Source organism: Elephas maximus, chromosome 21, assembly GCF_024166365.1.
Source record: "Elephas maximus indicus isolate mEleMax1 chromosome 21, mEleMax1 primary haplotype, whole genome shotgun sequence".
Taxonomy (NCBI): domain Eukaryota; kingdom Metazoa; phylum Chordata; class Mammalia; order Proboscidea; family Elephantidae; genus Elephas; species Elephas maximus.
Window position 1 is genome coordinate 46520304 of NC_064839.1, and position 24793 is coordinate 46545096.

At 43.7% G+C, this 24793-nt stretch overlaps 1 protein-coding gene across 3 annotated transcripts in view; it reads right to left on the reverse strand.

Annotated features, from left to right (window-relative positions):
- Positions 1-24793, reverse strand: part of CDYL2 (chromodomain Y like 2) — a 198625-nt gene that overhangs the window by 18482 nt on the left and 155350 nt on the right. For all 3 annotated transcript variants that reach the window (XM_049863650.1, XM_049863649.1, XM_049863651.1), the window contains 2 exons: positions 17050-17222; positions 9624-9834 (listed from right to left, as the gene is read on the reverse strand). In XM_049863650.1, the coding sequence (XP_049719607.1) occupies positions 9624-9834; positions 17050-17222 (384 nt within the window). The remainder of the gene's footprint in view (positions 1-9623; positions 9835-17049; positions 17223-24793) is intronic.

The window sequence follows — 24793 nt, forward strand, 5'->3', positions numbered from 1 at the left end:
AGACGAACAGAGGCAGCCACAGGATCCAGAGCACACAAAATGCCAGAGTATCTGCTTATATTCAGATGTAGACCACACCCCCAAGGAAACTCCCTTTCAACTGATTGGCTACTCACAGCAGATCCCATCATGGGAGTGATCACATATAAACACTAATAATTATGGCCCAGCCAAGCTGACATATAACCTTAACCATCACAACATCTTTCTGGTATTCTTTTAGCCAGGATCCATCTGACATCAGCAATGATATCCCTTGTTCCATGTCCTCTTCTGAATCCACCTTGAATTTCTGGCAATTCCCTGTTGATGTACTGCTGCAACTGCTTTTGAATGACCTTCAGAAAATTTTACTTGTGTGTGATATTAATGATATTGTTTGATAATTTCTGCATTCAATTTGATCAGCTTTCTTTGGAATAGGCATAAATATGGATCTCTTCTAGTCGGTTGGCCAGGTAACTGTCTTTCAAATTGCTTGGCATAGGCAAGTGAGCACTTCCAGCTCTGCATCTGTTTGCTGAAACATCTCAATTGGTATTCTGTCAATCCCTGGAGGCTTGTTTTTTGCCAGTGCCTTCAGTGTAGCTTGGACCTCCACGGCAGGACAAACTGACAGACACGTGGGGGCCATTGTGCGTATGTGTCATATGTACCATCCATTAATCTGTTGATGGACACCTAGACTGTTTCCATCTTTTTGCTATTGTGAATAATGCTACAATGAATATGGGCATGCATATGTCTATTCATGTGACGGTTCTTGTCTCTCTAGAATATACTCTGAAGACTGCTGGATTATATGGTATTTATATTTCCAGTTTTTTAAGGAGGCACCATATCATTTTCTGTAGTGGTTGTACCATTTTACATTCCCACCAGCAATGCATAAGAGTTCCAATCTCCCTCCAACCTGTCCAGAATTTGTTATTTTGGTGTGTGTGTGTGTGCGCGCGCACCAGAAATTTCAAAGTGAGATGGTATCTCATTGTAGTTTTGATTTGCATTTCTCTAATGATTAATGATCAGGAGCATTTCCTCATGTATCTGTTAGCCGTTTGAATGTCTTCTTTGGTGAAGTGTCTGTTCACATATTTTGCCCACTTTTTAACTGGATTATTAGTCTTATTGTTAATGATCTGTTGAAGTGTTCTATAGATTTCAGAGATTAAACCCTTGTCAGATATGTCGTAGCCAAAATTTTTTTCCCAGTCTGTAGGTTCTCTTTTCACTCTTTTGGTGAAGTCTTTTGATGAGGGTAAGTGTTTAATTTTCAGGAGCTCCCAGTTATCTAGTTTATCTTTTCATGTTTGTTAATTGTTAGTTATGGTTTGTACTGAATATATGCCATGTACTGAGGCCCCTAGTGATATCTCTATTTTTTCTTACATGATTTTTATTGTTTTAGGTTTTATATTTACGTCTTTGATCCATTTTGTGTTTGTTTTTGTGTATGGTGTGAGGTATGGGTCCTTTTTTTTATTATTATTTACAGATGGACATCCAGTTTTACCAGCTCCATTTGTTAAAAACACTTATCTTTTCCCCCATTTAATGGATTTTAGTCCTTTGTCAAAGATCAGCTGTCCTTAGGTGCATGGATTTACGTCTGGGTTCTTGATTCTGTTCTATCTGGTCTATGTGTCTGTTGTACCAGTACCAGGCTGTTTTGACTGCTGTGGCTGTACAGTAGGTTCTGAGATCAGGTAGTGTGAGGCCTCTTACTTTGTTCTTTTTCTTCAATAATGCTTTGCTTGTCCAGGGCCTCTTTCCTTTCCATAAAAGCTTGTGATTGGCTTTTCCATCTTGTTGGAGAATGCTGTTGGTATTTGGATTAGGACTGCATTATATCTGTAGATCGTTTTGGGTAGGACTAGCATTTTCACAATGTTGAGTCTCCCTATCCATGAGCATGGTATGTTTTTCTTTTCTTTTATGTTTTTCCATTTATCTAGATCTCTTTTGGTTTCTTGCAATAGTATTTTGTAGTTTTCTTTGTATAGGTCTTTTACATCCCTGGTTAGATTTATTCCTAATTATTTTATCTTTTTAGGGGCTATTATAAATGCTATTGTTTTCCTGATTTCCTTTTCAAAATTCTTTGTTGGTGTATAGGAATCCAGCTGAATTTTCTATGTTGATCTTAAGACTTGCTGCTCTACCAAATCTTTCTATTAGCACCAGTACCTTTCTTGTGAAATCTTTGGAGTTCGGTAAGTATAGGATCATGTCATCTACCAATAGGGACAGCTGTACTTCTTCCTTACCAATTTGCATGCCCTTTATTTCTTTTTCTTGCCATATTGCTCTAGTTAGGACTTCCAGCACAATGCTAAATAGGAGTGGTGATAGAAGACATCCTTGTCTTGTTCTTGTTCTCTGGCAGAATGTTTTCAGCCTCTCTCCATTGAGAATGATGTTGGCTGTTGGTTTTGTATAGGTTTTGTATAGATGCCCTTTATTATGTTGAGGAATTTCCTATTTTATTGAGAGTTTTTATCAGGAATGGGTATTGGGACTTTATCAAATGCCTTATCTGCATCAGTTGAGATCATGTGATTTTTTTGTTGTTGTTCTATTCATGTGGTGGATTGCATTGACTGATTTTCTAATGCCAGACAAACCTTGCATACCTGGTATGAATCCCACTTGGTCATGGTGTATTATTTTTTTGATAGGATGCTGAATTCTACTGCCTAGAATTTTGTTGAGAATTTTTGCATCTATATTCATGAGAGATACTGGTCTGTAATTTTCTTTTTTGTGGTGTCTTTGCCCGTCTTTGCTGTTAGGGTTCTTTCCACTGGCTTCATAAAATGAATTTGGGAGTATTCCTTCCTCTTCTATGTTCTGAAATAGTTTCAGTAGTACTGGTGTGAGCTGTTTTCTAACGTTTGGTAGAATTCTCCGCTGAAACTGTCAGGGCCAGGCTTTTTTCTGTTGTTGTTGCTGGGAATTTTTTTATTATGTCTTCAATTTCTTCTCTTATTACGGGTCTTCTCAGATTTTGTACCTCAGTTTGTGTTAGTCTAGGTAGATAGTGTGTTTCTAGAAATTTATCCATTTCCTCTAGGTTCTCAATTTTGTTGAAGTTCAATTTTTCATAGTATTCTGTTATGATTCTTTTTATTTCAGTTGGATCTGTTGTAATGTCCCCCATCTCATTTCTTATGTGTGTTAATTGCTTCCTCTCCTGTGTTTCTTTTGTCAGTTTGGCCAGTGGTTTGTTGATTTTGTTGATCTTTTCAAAGAAACCACTTTCGAACTTGTTGATTCTTTCTATTGTTTTTCTGTTCCCTATGTCATTTATTTCTGCTCTAATCTTTATTATTTCCTTTCTTCTGGTGGCTGTGGGCTTCTTTTGCTGTTCTTTATTTGTTTGAGTTGTATAGCTAATGTTTTGATTTTGTTTCTTTCTTCTTTTTTGATGTGTGCATCTATTGCTATAAATTGACCTCTGAGCACTACCTTTGCTGTGTCCCATAGGTTTTGCTATGATGTGTTCTTATTCTCATTTGAGTTTAGCAATTTTTTGATTCCCTCTTTGATTTCTTCTATTACCCAGTTGTTTTTAAGCAAGTTATTATTTAGTTTCCATGTATTTGATTTTCTTTCCTTGCTCTTCCTATTATTGATTTCTACTTTTATGGCGTTTTGATCAGAGAGAATGCTTTGTATTATTTCAGTGTTTTTTATTTTGTTGAGGGTTGCTTTGTGGCCTAAGATATGGTCTATTCTAGAGAATGCTCCATGTGCACTAGAAAAGAATGTATACTTTGCTGCTGTTGGGTGGAGTGTTCTAGATATGTCTATCAGGTCAAGTTGGTTGACTGTGGCCTTTAGATCTGTATCTTTGTTGAGTGTCTTTCTAGATGGTCTGTCCTTTACTGAGAGTGGTGTGTTGAAGTCTCCTACTATTATTGTGAAACTATTTCTTTTTTCAGTGCTCTTAGAGTTTGTTTTATGTATTTTGGAGTCCTGTCGTTGGGTGCGTAGATATTTATTAAGGTTATGTCTTCTTGGTAGATTATCCCTTTAATCATTATATAATGTTCTTCCTTGTCTTTCATGGTTGATTTTGATTTAAGTCTATTTTATCTGAGATTAGTATTGCCACTCCTTCCCATTTTTGGTTACTTTTTCCTTGATACATTTTTTTCCTTTGGTTTTTAATATATTTTTTATGTCTCTGTGTCTAAGATGTGTATCTTATAGACAGCATATTGATGGGTCATGCTTTTTTAGCCATTCTGCCTCTCTCTGTTTTCATGCCATTTAAGCCATTTACATTCAATGTAATTATCAATAGGTATGAGTTTATTCCTGTCATACTGTTGTGCTTTTTTTTGTCGTGCTGACATTTTCTTTGTTCCTCTTACTTTCCTGTGCTGAGCTCCTTTTGTTTATGGATTCTTTTCTTTCGTTATTATAGATGTTGTGTTTACTGAGACTTCATGTTTTTCTTCCTTGTTATTCTAATGAGGAGGTTTGTTAAATTTCTTGTGGTTACCTTGAAATTTACCCTTAACTTCCTAAGTTTAAGGAAGTCTTGGTCTTAAGTCTTTAATAATTGATATTGCCTTGACTTCCTCTCCATTTAAAGTTCTATACTTACACTGTTTATTTCACCTTTTATTGTTTTGACGTTGTCATCATTTACAGACTGACGTTTCTGTTTTCCTATTTTAAGACTTTTAGCTTTGCTTTATTATTGAGAGTTCTTTACCTGTGTTGGTAAATGGTTGATGCTGTCCTGTGTCCTAGATTCTGGTTGTTGTATAATGTTCCTTGTTCTCTAACTGAAGGACTTCCTTTAATGTTTTTTATAAGTTTGGGGTCCTGATGGTGCAGTGGTTAAGAGCTCGACTGCTAACCAAAAGGCTGGCAGTTCAAATCCACCAGCTGCTCCTTTGAAACCCTATGGAGCAGTTCTACTCTGTCCTATAGGGTTGCTATGAGTCATAGTCAGCTTGACAGCAATGGGTTTGGTATTTTGTTTTAAATAATTTTTTTTTTTTTTAACAAATTCTCTTAATTCTGTTTATCTGGAAATGTCCTAATTTCATCATCGTATTTGAGAGAGTTGGCAGTTTTGTTTTTTTTTTAATTTCAAAGTTTTATATGTATCATTCAATTGTCTTCTTGCCTGCAGTTTCCATCAAGTAATCAGTTGCTTAGTCTTGTTCCCCCTTTGTGACTTTTAGTTTTTCTCGAGCTGCTGTCAGGAGTCTTTCTTTGTTTTTGGTTTTGGCAAGTATGGTTATATATGTTTATGACTTTCTTTTGGGGTCTATCCAATATGGGTTCATTGAGCTTCCTGGACGGTCAAGTTTTTGTCTGCCATGATATTTGGGAACTTTTCTGCCAGCAAATCTTCAATAATCTTCTTTGTGATTTCCATTTTCTCCCCCTGTTCTGCAAGTCCTATCCCGTGCAAATTTTTGCTCTTGATTGTGTCCCCCATAATTTTTAGGTTTTCTTCATTCTTTTCTGAGTTTTCCTCAAAGTGGCATCCCTGGATATGTCTTCCATCTCGCTGGTTCTATCTGCCATTGTTTCAAATTTGCTCCTAAAATCTACTGAGTTGTCCATTTCTGAAATTTTATTGTTTATTTCTTGGATTTCTAATTGCTGTTTTTGTATGATTTGTAATTATCTTGATGTTTTGTTCTTGTATTATTTTCCTGAAGTCTTCTACTGTTTTGTCTGTGTTTTCCTTGATTTGGGCTATGTTTTCATTGATTTTGTCTGTGTCTTCCATGATTTTGTCTGTTTTTTCCTTGGTTTTGTCTGTGCTTTTCTTGATCTCTTTTCTAATCGCTTGGAGAGCCCTAAATATTAGTCTTTTGAATTCCCTATCAAGTAGTTCCACTGCCTTTTCCTCTACCAGAAGGTTATCTGATTATTTTGGTCACTTGCTGGAGCCATGTTGTCCTTTTTTTTTTTAAATAACATTTTTATATTGTCTGGTGTCTCAGAGACATTAAGGTACTATTTTCTTTATTTATTGGTTGTATGTTCATTTGTTTCATCCTGCTTCTTTGCTTTGTTTTGATATGTCAGGGCAAGTGAGCCTAGCATGCTTTGCTGCTTGCTCATCCGTGGGCATACTAGCTCTCACCACCTTGTCCAGGTGGGCAGGCAGCAGCAGGCAAGGCTAACCTGCTGCATTGCACACTGGTTTGGCGAGGTGGCTGAGGATAGGCTGGTGTTGGTTCAGTGGTGTGAGAACATTCACAGCCCCTTGACACATATGCAGGAGTGTCAGACGGGGAGTGGTATGGGCTTGCTTCCCATCATTCAGCAGATGGTTGAGAGCTGGGAGGAAAGGGGCAGTGCAGGCCCAGTGCAGTGGCTGTGGCAGCACTGCAAGGGCCAGTGGGAAGGGGGGTGGCATATGGAGATGGATGGGAGAAGAAAAGAGAGAGAAAGAAGAAAAAAAGAAAGGGGAGCCAGCAGGTAAGGACAGTGGGTGGAAGGACCTGGGGTGGTAGCATGCCAGTAGTTCTCTACCTGCAGCAGTACAGTATGAACCAGTGGGAAGTGGTACAAGTAGCATACAGGGCTAGATGTGAGAGACAAAAAAAAAGAAGAAAGAGAAAAGGAAAAAAATGGCATGGCAGGTACTGGTGGGTGGGGGCAGGGCAGACACGGGGTGACGGTGGGCCAGTAGCTCTCCAGCTGAATGGCATGACATGGCCCATGCAGAAATGGTGAGGGTGGAGTATGGGGCTAGGTGGGAGGGAGAAAGAAAAGAAAGGGAAAAAAATGGCCTGGCAGGAGCCAGTGGGTGGGAGTGGGGCGGACCCAGAGTGACAGCAGACCCGTAGCCCTCTAGCCACACAGCGCGGCACGGCCCATTATAGGGGTGAGGATGGCATATGGGCAGAAGGATGAAGGGTGAGAATGCATGTTCCTCTGGTTACCAGGTGCTCTGTCTCCTGTTTGGAGCTCTGTGAAGTTGTCTTTCTATACTCCCCGTCCTGGGGTTGCTGCTGCCTGTGCTCCAAGATGACAAAGATGTATCATGTTAGCTAGCAGGGGACCTCCACTCCATATCTCTCCTCATTCTCTGTTTTCTTTTAGTTTCTTCCATTAGGTGTTTGATCTAGTTCTTTATCCCTTCATTTAACCCTTAGGATTCCACGATTGATGTTTCTATCTGTTTTACTACTTTTTCAGGTCTTTGCTGCACAGGGATAGCATGATGTGTCTGTTTAGGATGCCATGTTGGTTCTGCCTCCGGTTTGTTCTTTAATACCAACAGAGGCCACTTACCCACACATGTGGGCTCCATGCTTTGAAGGCACTGGAGGCACCATGCTGCCCACTCCGCTTCTTATAGGGAAGAGCTTTCATAGGATGATGAAAAATTGATTTTAGATAAGCTTCTTTGACTTCCACAATAGTGTCTTGCTCAAACAAACAACAGCCATAGTTGTGCGTTCTCGGGGCAGGCATACGCGAGAACTTCGGAATGCTTGTCATTCTACTCTGAAGGGAAACCTCTAAGAAAATATGCAAGAACTTCTGAAAGGAATAAGGAGATGAAAATCAATGACCAGCTACGTCATGTGAGAGGCAGGTTACATGCAGAAAAGTAAAGAAATCGAAAAAAAAAAATCCAAGTAGCACAAAATCCTAAGGAAACACAAAAGAGGACAGTTCCGGCACTTCCACATCAGAGACCACTGAGAATAGAATGACGTCTTCCAAGCCCTTAAAGGAAACTATGAGGCTCCAGCTGGCTGGCACTTGGCCATATTTGATGAATTCTGATTCAGATCCACCCTTATCTACTCCTTTGTGGGTGCTAGGAACAGGGTGAGGTCTTTTTCATTCAGAAAGGCAACTGACAGATTTTCCAGCCACCTCTCAGACACGGTATCCCCCCAGAGCCCTCTTTGAAGGAAGAACATAAAGTGTTATCCAGAAGCCCCAGGATTTAGTAAAAAGGTGAGTCCTTGAGGAAGGGGGTATCACTAGTAATGACCAATTAAACGAACAGTCTACTCTGGAGCTCAGAAAATGTAGAACATAAACACAGTTTCATTAGTCACTAAATGTGTGACTTGGGCAAGTCACTTAACCCACAAAGACTTGAGTCTCTCCCCAGACCAGCAGGCATGATGTCACGATGATTAAACACGACAGTGCTCAGAACAGGGCTTGGTATGCACTGAATGTGCAAGGAAGGCTCATTATTTATATAATTTCTTGGTGGTGTCACTTTCAAAAAGAAGTAATGAAGAATATTAAGGAAGGAGAAGGGATATTGTTAAGGAATCTCTCTAATTTTTTTAACAAAAGCAAGACCTGAGAGATGAAAAAAGAGGGTTTGCAGGTCCTCTGATGAAAACAATGAAAGAATGGAAAAGCTTAGGCAGAGAAGAAAGAAAATAAAAAATTATCAAAACCTCTGTCTTCCCCAAAGGAAATCAAGAGTAACTGCTTAACTGGGTAGACACAAAGGTTCACTGCACTAAGAACAGAACATTTGTGGGTTGCCTTAAGAAAATCAGAGTAATGTTATAAAGGTGTTTACCTTCCAACAAAACTGAAAAGTAAAAAGAAGAATCCTAGAGTCCTTTTCAAATAAAGAAAAATTCACAATACCTCTGGGCAACAATGGAAATGGAGGAAGCCATGCTGTGGCCCTGCTTTGAGATCATCAAAATCCCTTCCCTCTTCTTCCTGGACACAGCTAGACTACATTTCCCAGGCTCCCTTGCAGGTAGGTATGGCCATGTGACTGTGTCTTGGCCAATGAGATGTGAGCAGAAGTGAACTTGCCCCCTACAGGTCTGGCCCATCCCAGGTGACAGTCTGTGCTCTCTCTTCTCACCCACTAGCTGGACACGTAGGTGATGGAAGGTGCCTGGGTCCCTAGCCAGTGTGCCAGGCTGTTCACCAAACACACCTACACTGGACTACAGAATGAGACAGAAATTTTTGTTGCATTAAACCACTGAAATTATGGGGCTGTTTGTTACAGCAGGAAGCCTACCCTAATACGCTACCTTACTGAGTCATTGTGAGGATTAAATAAGATAATGCATGCAAAGTACTTAGTTAAATGTCTGGCACATATATGTGTTCAGTAAATGAATTTCATCATCATCTTCTCAGTCCTCAGCCACTGCCTGCTCCTGGCTTTTCTATTTGCATCTGACACTGACAGCCTGAAGGCTCTGAGATCAGCCACATTTCCATCCAGATTCCACTGGGGAGGCTGAGGGAGCTCAGATGGAGCAGCAGCTTCCACAGGCTGAGAGGATCCCAGGTTTCAAGCCAAATACAAAGCCATGTCTTAATCCCAATTCTATCAGTGACACCCTAACAAATGGACCCCAGTCAGCATCCTAGAGCCCCCCTTGATGAGTCCTTTTACATAATTCAGAATCAGAAATCTTAAATGTCATCAATTCCAACCTGCCCCCATCATTTGAAGCTTGAATTCTCTCTATATTATCAAAAGTGATCATCTCACCTAAATCTGAATGCCTCCCATAATGTAAAAGGTATACCTCCCAAATCCACCTAATTCCATTTCAGAGCATCTTCTTCTGACCCAAATCCACCCATCACTGAGAAACCAGCTGCCGGACAACAAGGAGGCTTACCAGCGCAACACCCAAGATCTGAGGGAAGGTGTATGAGGAGCAGCCAGCAGGTGTGAGGCGGATGGTGGCGTAGGGAGTCTGAAACCAGGCCTTCTCGCTGGCCCACACAATGTCGCAGAGGGGCAGGATGGAGGCGCCCAGGCCCAGAGCAGGCCCATTGATGGCCACCACGATGGGCTTCTTAAACTGGATAAAGGCCTTCACGAAGTCCCTGAGAAGAAAGACAAAACCCCCCTTAACAGATAGTCACAGCTTGCTGAGACCCATTTGAAACCGGAGATTCCATGGAGGCTGAAATCAGCTTCCCCAGGTGCTGAAAGGCAGCCTTCAGACCAGAGCCCTCGCCCTCCTGGATACAAAGCCACCGGACTACAGTAACAGGCTCAGCACACTCAGTTGTTGGTGCCAGGTTTTATAAGGGATATTGATGGGGAGACCACATGTCCCAGTTTGCCCAGACAGTCCTGGTCCATGCCCACAGTCCTAGTAACACACCCAGTTATCATCTCCTTCCACTCTCAAAAGTCATGGCTTGGACAATAAATTACGTGGACACCTTAGCTTTTGACAGAACTGTATATATCTTAACAACAACAACCCGAATGTTAAGGGGGACATATAAAACCAAAAGGAAGGTGTCACGTGAAGACACATTTCCATTCAACCATAAAAAGAGTGATCTAATGGCACCACCCTAAAATGGAATTGGGTAGATTTGGGAGGTATGACTTCCACATTATGGGAAGCATTAAAATTTAGGTGAGATGATCACTTTTGGTGATGCTGTAGAGGAAATTCAAGCTTCAGGTGGTATGAGCAGGTTGGGATAGATGACACTGAAGATTTCTTTCAATCCTGGACCTGATTCTGAATTATTTAAAGGGACTCATCAAGAGGGGCTCTAGCATCCTGACTGAGGTCCATGTGCTAGGGTACCACTAATTAAAATTGGGGAAGGATGCTGGGCTCCACCGCAGGCATCAGGCATCTGGAATCACAGCTATGGGATTAGGCAATATTTCATCCCCCTGCCACTCTGCACTGAACAACATCACAGGAGGCATCCTTACCCGTTATGACCTCTATTTCCTTTGCCTTAGAATGCTTTTTGCCTTTCCCTGAGTTGCTAGATAAGATCTATAAAATTTTAATATTCATCTGGACATGGAGGAAAGATCCAACATGTCTAGTAAAGCCTGAATCTTTCATTATTCTCAGATGGATGGTTGGAAACTCACAAGTAAAGAATAAAGTCCAACTCCTGGCCATGACCCTGGTCAGCCTCTGCTCACCTCTCCAGGCTCATCTCAGGCCACTTTCCCCCCAGCTCACTGTGCTCAAGCCACATGGGCCTCTGACAGCTCTTAGAAAGCACTGTTTGCAATTATCCTAACTAACGCTTGCTTACTTGTTTTTTTATTTCTTCTCCCTGGTGGTGCAGTGGTTAAAGCACTCGGATGTTAATTAGAAGGTAGGTGGTTTGAACCCACCAGCCCTTCCATGGGAGAAAGATGTGCCAGTGTGCTTTCATAAAGATTACAGCCTTGGAAACCCTATGGGGCAATTCTACTTCGTTCTGTAGGGTCACTATGAGTCAAAATCAACTTGATGGCAATGAGTTTTGGGTCTCCCTGTTTAGCTCCTAGTTGTTTTAGTTCTTCTCCCTGCCTTGCACACTGTTTGGCCTCCATAAATATTGGAATTTGCGCTCAATAAGTAGCTGTTGAATAGAAGGGTGAGTCTCCCAGAACAAGAGCAAAGACAGCAAATGCATGAGCAAGGACTGACTAGCTATTTACCACATCTTTTTTCATTCCTTCTTTCTGGGTATACTGTTCAGACACATTTACAAGAGTCCTTTCTGCTTGGCTGTGGCCAAGTTACCAAGTTCAGGCCAACAGAATGTGAATGGAGATGATATGCACCACTTCCAGGCCTGGGGTACAACAACCTCCTACCAGGCAATCTCCAGGCCCTTTCATCTTGATGAGCATGGCCATTCTGGGAGACATTTGCTGAGATTCAACAGGGAAGGAGTTTGGGCTCCTGAATCACCACTTGGAGGACAGCCATGGGCTGATGAGTAACATCTGTGTTAGGCTTTACATTTGCAAGTAGTAAATTTCTATCACAATTGAGCCATTATATATATATATATATACCTATTATACATAAAAAAAATTTTTTTTTATACATATATATATATCAACTGAGAAGAGATAAATCAGATTGACATTTGTATTAAGTATTAGCTGGTGTAACAAATATATTTGATGTAACAAATATATTTGTTACACCAGCTAATACTTAATACAAATGTCAATCGATTTCTCTCTTCTCAATTGATACTGTTCCCCCAACTCGCCATCAAAACATGTGGGTATCATGGCAATATGCTGGGATAGGGTTCAGCTGTGAGAAAACTGTTTAATATCCTGCTGGGGTAGAGAGTTATCACCCACCAATCATCTGTCAGTTTGTCATACTGTGGTGGCTTGCATGTGCTATGATGCTGGAAGCTATGCCACCAATATTTCAAATATCAGCAGGGTCACTTATGGTAGACAGGTTTCAGCAGAACTTCCAGACTAAGACAGGCTAGGAAGAAAGGCCTGGCAATCTGCTTCCAAAAATTAGCCAAGGAAAACCTTATAGATCACAACAGAACATTGTTCCACTCATTTGCTTTGGACACATCATCAGGAGAGATCAACCACTTGGAGAAGGACATCATGTTGGGTCAAACAGAGGCCAGCGAGGACAAGGGAGACCCTCGGTGAGATGGACTGGCACAACACCCACAAAAATGGACTCAACTCAAACATGCCAGTAATTGTGAGGATGATGTAGGACAAGGCAATGCTTTGTTCTCTTGTACATAAGGTCACCATGAGTCAGAGCTGACTTGATGACAGCAACCTACCTAGAGGTTATCTTATAACCTATAAAAGTCACCATAAAAGTATGCACCTTTGACTCAGGATTGAGGCATCCTATTGCCTCACTCCCACATGACAGTTGGACAGTGAGTCAATCATGGAGTTATCTCAGTCACTGCTGGGCACACTGCGGCTGACCCCAAAAAGATGGAACTACAAAGAGGGAGCTCTGGCACCATGACTCTATGATTTCTGGTTTTCCAGTGACCCATTTCCTGGCTTGCCTTCCTAACCTCATACCTTAAGTCCCTGGTTTTAGCAGGTGCTTTTTATCAAATAGAGACCTGGTGGCGCAGTGGTTAAGAGCTCAGCTGCTAACCCAAAGGTCAACGGTTCTAATCCACCAGCCGCTCCCTGGAAACCCTAGGGGGCAGTTCTACTCTGTCTTGTACAGTTGCCATGAGTCGGAATCAACTTGACAGCAATGGGTTTGGGTTTTTGTTTGTTTTTTTTTTTTTTAATCAAATGCCTCTTTGGAGTCTGCAGGAGACATGGCACTCCTTTTCAGGGTCCTTAGGCCTACAGGGTTTATGTAATTTTTTGGCAGACATTCCTGAGCACCTTCATATAATTCCAGGATCTTGGATCTCAGAATTGGGAAGGACATTAAGAGTCATTGAGTCAAATCTTCCACTCAATGCAGGATTCTCTCCGTAACATCCTGAGGACACATCGACCCACCTCTGTTTGACATTTGCTATAAAAGGGGGTCCATACCATCAAGACAGCCTCCTTGTGTGGGCCTGGTACTCCCTTTAACTCTGCTCCATCATCTACACAACAGCCCTCTGAGGGCCGACTTCAGCTCTCACAACCTCCACGAGCTGACCCCTTCCAGACTCAGAGCACTTCACTCTGGTTTCCAATGTGAGCTCTGTGCAGGGGCTCCAGGGACCTCCAAAGTGAGCTAAGGGGACCAACCTCCGCATTTCATTTCCTTCATATAGAGATATGACACAGAGACCACCTCCCCATTCTTTCTTTCTCATCTCCAGCAACAGATTTTATCACACAGCCCCAGTGAACGCAGAAGCCAAACTGCAAACAGGATATTGCATTACAGCCTCTGTGGCTCAGCTATCTGATCCTGCCTCAGATGTGCGGCTGGGCTTGGAAGGCTGCTCACCACCTTCCCCAGCAGCGTCAAAGGCCATCGTGCTGACCCATCCCTCGCAGCTTCCTCTGCTCAACTGGAGCCCTATGGCTTCTGCCTGACCAAGCTCTCGGCTCTTCTGATGTGGCAGAAAGAACAAGAGCTTCTGAGTCTGAGAGACCAGAGATCAAGTTCAACTCTGCCTCTAACAAGTGGTGTGACCTGGGACAGGTTATCCAGCCTTGGGAGCCTCATTTTCTTCCTCTGTGAAACAGGGAAGCCAGTGATGCCCCCAACACAGGGCTGGGTGAGGGTGAGAGTGAGAATGAGACCGGACAGTCCGCACACGGCACTCAGCACAGTGTGGACGCCAGGGGTGCTCGGTGCCTGCTGCTGTTGTTATGATGAGTGTGTCTGCCAGGGAGGGCTAGCAGGGCTATCATTCAATTCTCAAAGTGGTCTCTGAGCCACTCTTTGCCCAAAGGACACTTGGGAGCAAACTTCTGCACACAGGGATGTCTGACTTCATCTGCAGCCACTGGTATTTCTTTTGAGACCTAGTCACCCATGCTGTTTACCCCTCCCACTGCCAAAGTTTAGAAGTAAATCAGCTGGCCTGGGGCCTGTCAGTACCAGATACACACAATGACAGTCATCCTGGGACCCTCCTCCCAGGGGTGCTCCGGACCCAGACTGAGCACGAACATGTGGCTAGAAGCTAACAGTAATAGCAAAAACAACAGCAGCAGCAGCAGCAATAATTCTTTACACCTGTTCTAAGAGCTTGGCGTCCCTGAGTTGTGCAAACAGTTAATGGGTTTGGCTGCTAACTGAAAGGTTGGAGGTTTGAGTCCATCCAGAGGCACCTGGGAAGAAAGGCCTGGCGATTTATTTCTGAAAAATCAGCCACTGAAAACCCTACAGAGAACAGTTCTATGACCCACATGGGGTAGCTGTGAGTTGGGGATGACTTAACGACAACTGTTCTGGTTATTCTAGGAGCTTATTATGTTACAGGAACAGTACAATCATTTCATGTGAATTATCTGATTACCCTTCATTCTAGCAACCTGCCAGCAAGGCCAGTACCACCATTTTTACTATCCCATTTTCCAGGTGAACTGACAGCTTGGTGAGATCAGTGACGGGCATAAGTCTGCACCACTCGTCGGAGACAGAAGCGGGGCTCGAGCTCAGCGAGCTTGCTCCCAGACCCCACGCTGTTAACCGCTAGACCACAGGGCTTTTCTGTGTACCCATGCTTGAACAAGCTGACACTTCACCTATGCCTCTCTTTCAAGATGGGGCACACAGCTTTGCTTGGGTCCTGAATAGTGGTTCCTGCCGAATGAATTGCCCAGGCTCTTTCCACATCTGCTAATTCATTCAGCATCTATAGAGTATGCACAGTGGACCAGGCCGTGTATATGGCATGTTTTCCTTGAGGTGAGGATGACAGGGTGGGACTACCGTTTTGGGGATGCTGTCTATGAGTCGGAATCAATTCAACGGGACTGGGTTTGGTTTTTTTCTGCGTGTGGCCGCGTGGGCATGCCCAGACCATGGAGGTCATCAGCCCTGCCAAGAGTACATTCCAAGAGAACTGCAATGGCTGTCAGTAGGTTATGGGGGTGAGGGAGGGTTTATGGCCAAAATATGTTTCAGCACCGCTAGATTCTGAACCAAGTTCTTTCCCAAGAGGCTTCTAAGACCTTAAATATGTTATTATACCTGGAAATCTTCCACAAGGAGGGGCAGAGCTTGCAGCACGGCCCAAACTCACTTAACGACAGTGCCCTTCACTCATGGCACTTTGCTGGGAAATCCACAGAACATTCTCTGGGAAATGTTTCTGTGCCCTCCAAGGTTGGTGGTGAGGAGCACACAGCAGTCTTCTTCTGACCCTTGTGGGGCACAGTCATGGAGACCCCACGTGTTACAGAGTAGAACTGCTCCATAGGGCTTTCTTGGCTTTAATCTTAATAGAAGATCTTCAGGCCTTCCTTCCGTGGTACTGTTGGATGGGTTTGAACCACCAATGTTTAGGTTTGCAGTCGCACACAGACTGTGGTCGCCATGAGTCAGAATAGAATCGACAGCAACTAACAACAACAACAGGGAGCCCAGTTCCACTCTGACACACATGGAGTTGCCATGAGTCAGAGCCGACTCAGTGGCAACTGGTTTTGCTTTTATATAAAGGATGGGGAAATAACTATCCTTCACTGTCCCCAGAGGGACACTGACTACTGGGATTGGATGTCACCCCCAGGATCTCAACTTCTGCCTCAAAGGCAACAACAGCCAAGGGAACGCTCCCTACCCCACTGGGTCTGCAAGTGCACAGCTGCCCAGGGAGCCCCAACATCCTCGCCACATTGCTGAGCCATACAGCTCAGACAAAGATCCCTACCATCAGGGCAGAGGTGGAAGAGCTGTGTATAATACATGGGTATTACCAAATACTGCATTTATTAAAAGTCAATCTCACTGCGATCAAAAGACTGAACTAGCTAGAGAACAAAAAAAAAAGGCATCCCAAATTCTGGCAGGGCTAGAATTGCAGACAAAATACAGGGTGCCCAACTAAAATTTAAATTTCAGATACCCAAATAACTTTTTAGTGTAAGTATATCCTACATCTGAAAGTGAAGAGGACATAAAGCACTGTGTGAAGGACTTGAAGAAATCAAACAACGTATCACATTGGGCAAATCTGCTGCAAAAGATCTCTTAAAAGTGTTAAAAAGCAAAGATGTCACTTTGAGGATTAATTGTGCCTGACCCAAACCATGTTATTGTCAGTCGCCTCATATGCATGTGAAAACTAGACAATGAATAAGGATGACTGAAGAAGAATTGATGTCTTTGAATTATGGTTCTGGTGAAGAATATTGAATGTACCATGAACTGTCAGAAGAATGAACAAATCTGTCTTGGTAGAAGTACAGCCACAATGCTTCTTAGAAGCAAGGATGGTGAGACTTCATCTCACTTACTTTGGACATCTTATCAGGAGGGACCAGTCCCTGGAGAAGGACATCATGATTGGTAGAGGGTCAGAGAAAGAGAGGTAGACCCTCAATAAGATGAACTGACACAGTGGCTGCAACAATGGGGCTCAAGCATAGCAATGACTGTAGGGGTGGTGCAGGACCGAGCAGTGTTTTGTTCTGTTGTACACAGGGTTGTTATGAGTTGGAACTGACTCAATGGCACCTGGCAACAAAAACAACATATCCCACATAATGCATAGGATATACTTACACTAAAAAAAAAAAATTATTTGTTGAATATCTGAATTTCAGATTTAGCTGAGCACCCTGTATTTTTATTTGCTAAATGTGGCAACCCCAAGCAGAGTCTAACGGGTCCGAACAGGAGCAGAACTCACCTGATGGCTTCTGCAATCCGTGTGCTCTCCTTCCGCCGGTCGCTGGACAACCTGCCAATTAGGTAGGAATAGTCCAAGCCACTGCAGAATACGCTGCCGACCGCGCTGAGGAGCAGCAGTTTGCTGTCATCCGTGGCTGCGTTGCAGAGGGCTCGCCGCACTTCCTTCATGATCTGTGGGCAGAGACAAATTTGCCTGGGTATTAGGTGGTTGTCCTGGAAGCCAATCGGGCTTTCAGGCCTCGAGGATGCTGTGCCTGACCTTTCAGGGGACAGGCAAGTAAATCTGTATGTTCCCTGTGCTGGGAGCCTTGATGAATATAAGTACATGCCCAGACCAAAGAAAGAAACACTTACCGAAACCAAAGCTTTCCTGCACCATCCCCAAAGGAGGCGTGAGATTGCTAGTAAAGTGGCAGTGTGGTTAATGGCTGCAGGTTTTGAAGCCTGGCTTGGAGCAGTCCAATCCTCTGGTTAATCTCTGCAAATCTTCTTACAGCATTTGCTCATTTAGCCCTTTACAAGGTATAGAATGACAGTCGTGTGCATAGCCCAGGTGAGGCACACATGCTACCCCTGCTGTTGTTGTGTGCCGTCAAATCAGGTAGATTCCGACTCATCCTTGCTTCTAAGAAGCATTGTGGCTGTACTTCTCCCAAGACAGAGCAGAACCGCCTTACAGGGTTCCCTAGGCTGTAATCTTCACGAGAGCAGGTCACCAGGTCTTCCTCCTGCAGAGTAGCTGGTAGGTTCAAACCACTGACCTTTCAGTTAGCCACTGAGCATTTAACCATTGTGCCACTATTTGATTATACCCTTGCTCACGCTTAATTATGGAAACCCTGGTGGTGTAGTGGTTAAGTGCTACGGCTACTAACCAAGAAGTCGGCAGTTCGAATCCGCCAGGCGCTCCTTGGAAACTCTATTGGGCAGTTCTACTCTGTCCTGTAGGGTCGCTATGAGTTGGAATCGACTCGACGGCAGTGGGTTTGGTTTTTGGTTTTCACGCTTAATTCAACTAGGACCCTTGCATGGCTCTTACTTGGCACACATCACATGGTAAATGGACTCTGGTACCAGACCCAGTCCTGGGTTCTAAATCCTCCTGGTCCACACAGTGGCTCTGCAGCTTACTCTCCACAGGACTGTGGCCACACTAGGTATGCTCCATTTCCTCATCTATAAGTGAGGATCACAGCACCCAGCTTCAAAGGCTCGTGTCAGGATTAAGTGAAAGGAAAGAACATGCGATGGTCACCTGCAGCGAAACATGCAAAAAGAACATTTTGCTCCTTCTCTTTATGACGCTCAAGATAACACATAACATGAAGGAACTGGTTGGCCACCTGCCAGCCATCATGGGCAAGATCTGCTTATCTCCTGCACATACACCCTGTGTGGTTTTTACGGCCCTGAGACCCTGTCTTAGGCTGGGAGACAGAATTGTAGAGACAGACACAGCTGCCTGGGGGAAGACCAGCAAGTGCTACTTCAGTAGTGAACACTGAGTGCCAGGCGCCATGCTGGGTGGTTAAAGCCCACCGACAACACCGAAGGTGGACACTATTCTCTGCCCACCCACAGGCACTAGCCCACGGCCACGCAATTGGTAAGTGTTGAAGGCAGGATCTGAACCCAGGTCTGACTCAGGACAACATCCAGTCTTTGCTCTTTGCTACTGCACATCCCCACTATGTGGCCTGGCAGTCAAACTGGAGCAAGTGCCCCAGCCAGGGAAGGACACAGAGGGAGGGGATGGCGAGGAGAGTCAGTGCCCACCAATCACGACCGTTCAGCCACGGGGACTTTTTTTAATGTGAGCTTTCAGACTAAGACAGACTAGAAAGAAAGACCAGGCAATCTATTTCTGAAAATCAGCCAATGAAAACCCTACAGATCACAACAGTGCAATCCGCAACCAATCACAGGGATGGCCCAGGACTGGGTAGCCTTTCGTTCCATTATGTGTGGGGTCACCGTGAGTCAAGGTCGACTCAATGGCAGCTAACAACAGTAATTTCCACACATTTTATTCCAAGTAAAAATTCTGTAAGGTAGAGAGTGTTATCCCAAGTTTGTTGTTGTTGTTAGGTGCCTTTGCATTGCTTTCAACTCAAGAACTGCCCCGTAGAGTTTTCTAGGCTGTAATCTTTATAGGAGCAGATCACCAAGTCTTTTTCCCACAGAGCCACTGTTTGGGTTTGAACACCAATGTTTTAGTTAGCGGCCGAGCACTAACCATTGCATTACTAGGGCCCCTTTATCCCAATTTTCCAGGTGAAGAAATAAAGACTCAGAGAAGTGAAGTACACTTAAGTTGCTCTAGGTCACGCTGCAACTGAGAGGCAGAACCATGATTCAAATCTCACACCAAAGCCACTTCTCCTTCCCACGACTCCACACTGTAGCCTGACTTAAATAAAATTGAGAATTTTAGAGGAAAAAATAGGGCTAGCCATTAATCTGCACCGAGAATCTCCAGGCTGTGATCTGGGAGAAGGGTAGGAGAAGCACTCTCTACATTAACAGGGTATAAGCCACAGCCATTCACTCTGGACATGAAAAACGCTAACAGCCCACTATCTCGTGGGTCCTTTAATCCATCTGCCTCTAGAAATAGACACGCTGTCCCCTATACATGAACTCCATCTCTCTCAGCAGCAAAGAGAAGAAAGCACCACTGTCAAGACATGAACTGTATTTTTACACAAGACTAGAGAGCAGGGCTTATCCATCTGAGGCCACAAAAAATGAAACAAAACACCTGTCTCCTTTATGAAATAAGTGGAAAATCAATGCATGTTTTATTGACACAATAAAAGCATGAACATTTTTTTAAGTAAAAAAAAGTTGTATCTAGTTAGTAAACTTTTGCCTTTCTCATGTTGATAATCACATGTGGACAGATGGCTGAGGTTCCTCACCTTCTTAAAAGACCCTAAGTTTTATACTGTAACTGGTTTGTTTCTGGAAACCCTGGTGGTACAGTGGGTAAGTGCTACGGCTGCAGTTTAAATCCACCAGGCGCTCCTTGGAAACTCTATGGGGCAGTTCTACTCTGCCCTATAGGGTCACTGTGAGTTGGAATTGACTCGACGGCAATGGTTTTGGTTTTTGTTGCATTTACCTGGTTTGTTTAAAGTTGTTGTATGCTCTTGAGTGGATTCCAACTCATGGTGACATTATAGGACAGGACAGAATTGCCCCATAGGGTTTCTAAGGTTGTAATGTTTACAGGAGCAGATTGCCAGGTCTTTCTTCCACAGAGCAGCCGGCCAGTTGGAACTGCCTACCTATCAGTTAGCAGACGAGCACTTAAACACTGTGCCACCAGGGCTCCTTTGTTTAAAGTACAGCTCTCTAAAATTATTGCACACTCCTTTGCCTTCTTAAACAGAATATAGCGCAGATAACGTAAGTGCCTCTTAAGGGTTGCTTGGTGGCTATGATCATGGATAATGGTGCCGGCCTATAAACAGATCAATCAACTCAGAGGTGGCAAAGAGCCTCTATAACAAATGGTCCCGACTGCTATGTATTTTGAATTCTTAAATCTGTTCTTTAAATTCTGTGCCCTTGCTGTGCACTTTCCAGCTGCCACCTGCTCCTGCTTAGTGCCTGCTAGAGACAGTACAGCCCTCCCCTGCCACTTCTAGCTTCTGATCTGCTGTAGCTTTGAAACCACATAACCAAGTTCATTAGAATTGGGTATAAGGGGCGAGTAACCAGGGCCCCTGTCTCCACTTCATCTGTCATTGCTGAAATCCAGTAACCAGGGCCCATCTCTAATGCATTCACCTTTAGGAAGGTTCTCTGGAATAACCCAGTGTGAACTCTCCCTTTTCCCAGCACCCCAAGTGCTTCAAATCTCTGCTGAGATGCTGCTGACAAACATCCTTACAGAACAGTTATTTGTGCATCCTTACTTTATCCTGCCCCCTACCTGGTTTAGGCCCGCAACAATGCCTGCCTCCTGGTATTTAAACCTTTTTAATCCTCTCCCTTTGAGTGTGTGCAGGGGGAGATCTAATAGCTTGCTTCTAATGAGAAGAATACAGCAAAAGTAATGGGGTGTCAGTTTCGAAGGCAGATTAGTTTACAAGACTGTAGCTTCTGTCTTGGGCATCCTCTTTTGCTCTCGAGACTTTCTTGGAGCCCTCACTCTGGGAGAAGCAAGTTACCGTGTCATGAATAGGCCCATGGAGAAGCCCATATGGCGAGGAACCAATGTCCCTGACCAGTGATTACCTGAGCCTGCCATCAACCATGTGAGTAAACTTGAAAATAGATTCTCCCCGAGATGAGCCTTCAGATGAGACCTCAACCCCAGCCAACACCTCCACAGCAGCCTTGTGAGAGACCCTGAGTCCACAGCATCCTGCTGCCATGTCAGATTGCTGACCATGGAAACGGCGATTGCATGAACATTATTTTAAGCTGCTAAGTATAGCGTAATTTGTTACACAGCTGTAGATAATGTTGTTGCTGTTTGATGCCCCCATGCACAATGGAAGGAAATGAACCCCGGTCCTGCGCCATCCCCACAATTGGTTGCAATCGGACCGTGGTGATTCACAGGATTTTCATGGGCTGATTTTCATAAGTAGATTGCCAGGCCTTTCTTCCCTAGATAATTAATACAACGCCTTAAAAGCTACATTCGTATTTTACTCATCTGTATCTCCCTCATTGTACCTCCCTCATAATATCTACTTTAGAACCTTGCACAGAATAGAGCTAAATAAATATTTATTGAATTGAGTGAATGGCACAGTCTATACCCCTTAAGATGTTTATAGTCTAATGGGGGAATCAGACATTAAACGAGTTATCACACAAACACATGCACATCAACAACTATGATAAGTTTTAGAAGGGAATGGTGGATGGGGTAAGAAAAGCATATGAGAAAGAGAGATGACCTGTCAGGGAGGTAAGTGAAAACCTCCATGCAGAAGGAAAGGCAGAGCTGAGATCTGAGGGAAGAGCAGTCAGCAGGGAAGAGGGAAATCTGTTCCAATCAGCAGGATGGGCATGTGCAAAGGCCCTGTGACAGAAGTGAGGATGAAAGGAAGCCGGGCACCTGGAGTGTAGAGGAGAGGGGAAGAGTGATGTGTGATATGAGGCTGCAGATATGGGCAGGGCCAGCCTGCACAGGCTTCACAGGACACGTTAAGAGTTTAGATTCTTCCAGGGGTGAAAAGGAGGGGGAAAGAGGGAGTCACTGCTTACGGAGCACTGAGTTTCTGTTAAGGGTGATGGAAAAATCTGGAAACAGATAGTGGTGATGGCTGCACAACCTGATGAATGTAATTAATGTCACTTAACTGTGTGTGTAAAAAAAAGTTGAAATGGCAAAATTTTTTTTATTGTACTTTACCTAAAGGTTTACAGAGCAAATTAGTTTCTCATTGAACAATTAATACACATAATGTTTTATGGCATTGGTTGCCAACCCTATGATATGTCAACACTCTCCCCTTCTTGACCTTGGGTTCACTATTACCAGCTTTCCTGTTCCCTCCTGCCTTCCTGTCCTTACCCCCGAGCTGGTGTGTCCCTTTAGCCTCATTTTGTTTTATAGGCCTGTCTAATCTTTGGCTGAAGGGTGAACCTCAGGAGTGACTTCATTACTGAGCTAAAGGGGTGTCCAGAGGCCATACTCCCGGGATTCCTCCAGTCTCTGTCAGACCAGTAAGTCTGCTCTTTTTCTGTGAGTTAGAATTTTGTTCTACGTTTTTCTCCAGCTCTGTCCAGGACTCACTATTGTGAGCAATTGGTGGTGATAGCCAGGCACCATCTAGTCGTGCTGGACTCAGCCTGGTAGAGGCTGTAGTAGTTGTGGTCCGTTAGCCCTTTGGACTAATCTTTCTCTTGTGTCTTTGGTTTTCTTCATCCTCCCTTGCTCCAGATGAGATGGGACCAACAGAGTATCTTAAATGGACGCTCACAAGCTTTTAAGACCTCAGATGCTACTCACCAAAGTAGGACGTAGAACATTTTCTTTATAAACTATGTTATGCCAATTGAGCTAGGTGTCCCCCGAGACCAAAATGGCAAATGTTTCCTCATACTTGTTGTTAGGTGCTGTGGAGTAGATTCTGACTCATGGTGACCCTGTGTATAACAGAATGAAACACTGCCTGGTCCTGAACCATCCTCACAATCATTGCTATACTCAACCCCACTGTTGCTGCCACTATGTCAATTCATCTCATTGAGGGTCTTCATCTATTACACTGACCCACCACTTTACCAAGCATGAGATCCTTCTCCAAGGACTAGTCCCTCCTGATAACATGTCCAAAGTATGTGAGACAAAGTCTTATCATCCTTGCTTCTAAGGAGCATTCTGGCTGTATTTGTTTTGTTATCCTTAACACAATTTAAAAAAAAAAAAAAAAAGTTTTCATTTTTAACCAAGAGCAATGGGGAACCATTGTTTAAAGTCTGTGCTGGTGGTGGTGGTGATGGGTAATGGGAGGGGGGCTTGCTACTGACCAGATTTGCATTTCCAGCAGATCACTCTGCCTACAGAGTGGATGGATTACAGGGCAGACATCATTAAAGGGGGCAGACTTGTTAGCAGGTTATTATAATAACCAGTTGCTATTGAGTTGATACCAAATCAGACCAAACAGCCTGGTAGTTTAGACTATAATGGCTATGGGGGAAATACAGGGAAGCAAACATATTTGAGAAACACTCAGGCGTTAGTTAATAGGCCTTGGGGATGCTTTAGATCTGGAGGTGTGGCCAAGAGAGGTGTAAAGTGAGACTTCTACGTGTCTGGTGTGTTCCTGCAGATGGTTCCTGATAGGGGCCGTTGCTGAGGGTGGGAGCACTGAAGAAAACCAGAAGGTAAGCAAGGACATGTGACTCTTTCCTAACAGGGAAGGAGATGAGCTTTTAATCACGAAGATGTTGTGCAATCTCTTTGCAGGCTCTTTCCTTAAGGGACATTTTAATCTCCTGGTTTTATGCTATATTCTAGACAGGAGACTTATTACAACATATCTGCTAGCCTTAGCATCTGAAGAACGCATCCCGTAACGGCCGGGTCTCTGCCAATGAGGTCCATCCAACCAACGCTACACACGGGGCTAGGAAGAGAAATTCAACGACGACTGTGCAAGTGGTTGCCTTCCAGTTCCTCCACAAACAAAGAAGGCTGGGTCTGCCGGTGGCCACTGAATGCCTGTGTTTCATCATAACAATGATACGAACACTGACTGAGCCGCTTGTGAGTGCCTCTTTGCACACATCATCTCTAACCCCAAAAGAAAGGTATCACCCAATTTCTATAAATGAAGAAGCTCAGAGAGGCAAAGAAAACTCCCAAGGTCACAGAAGTGGTAAGTTGGTAGAGGCAGAATTTGAACCCAGGTCTACTAGACTCCAAAATCTGTGTTCCTTCCCTAATATCACCTCTTCATTTCAACAGAATCTTTCTTCCAAGAATATTTCACTCAGGCAGCCAACTCATCTGTACAGTCAATTCACTTTGGTTGTTGAGACGGCTGAAAACGCCAGATCAATCATTTCTTCTATTTTCCTCAGACACTGATTAGGAATGAGATACCTAATTAAGCCAGCCCAGGACTCGGGAGGTGAGAACCTGGGCATCTTAAACCTGTCAGGCACAACACATTTTCCTTGATGAGTAGGCAATAGTTAACATAAGAAGCTGCTCTAAAGAGACACAATAAACTAGGAGACTTCACATTTATTCCATTTATCGAAGG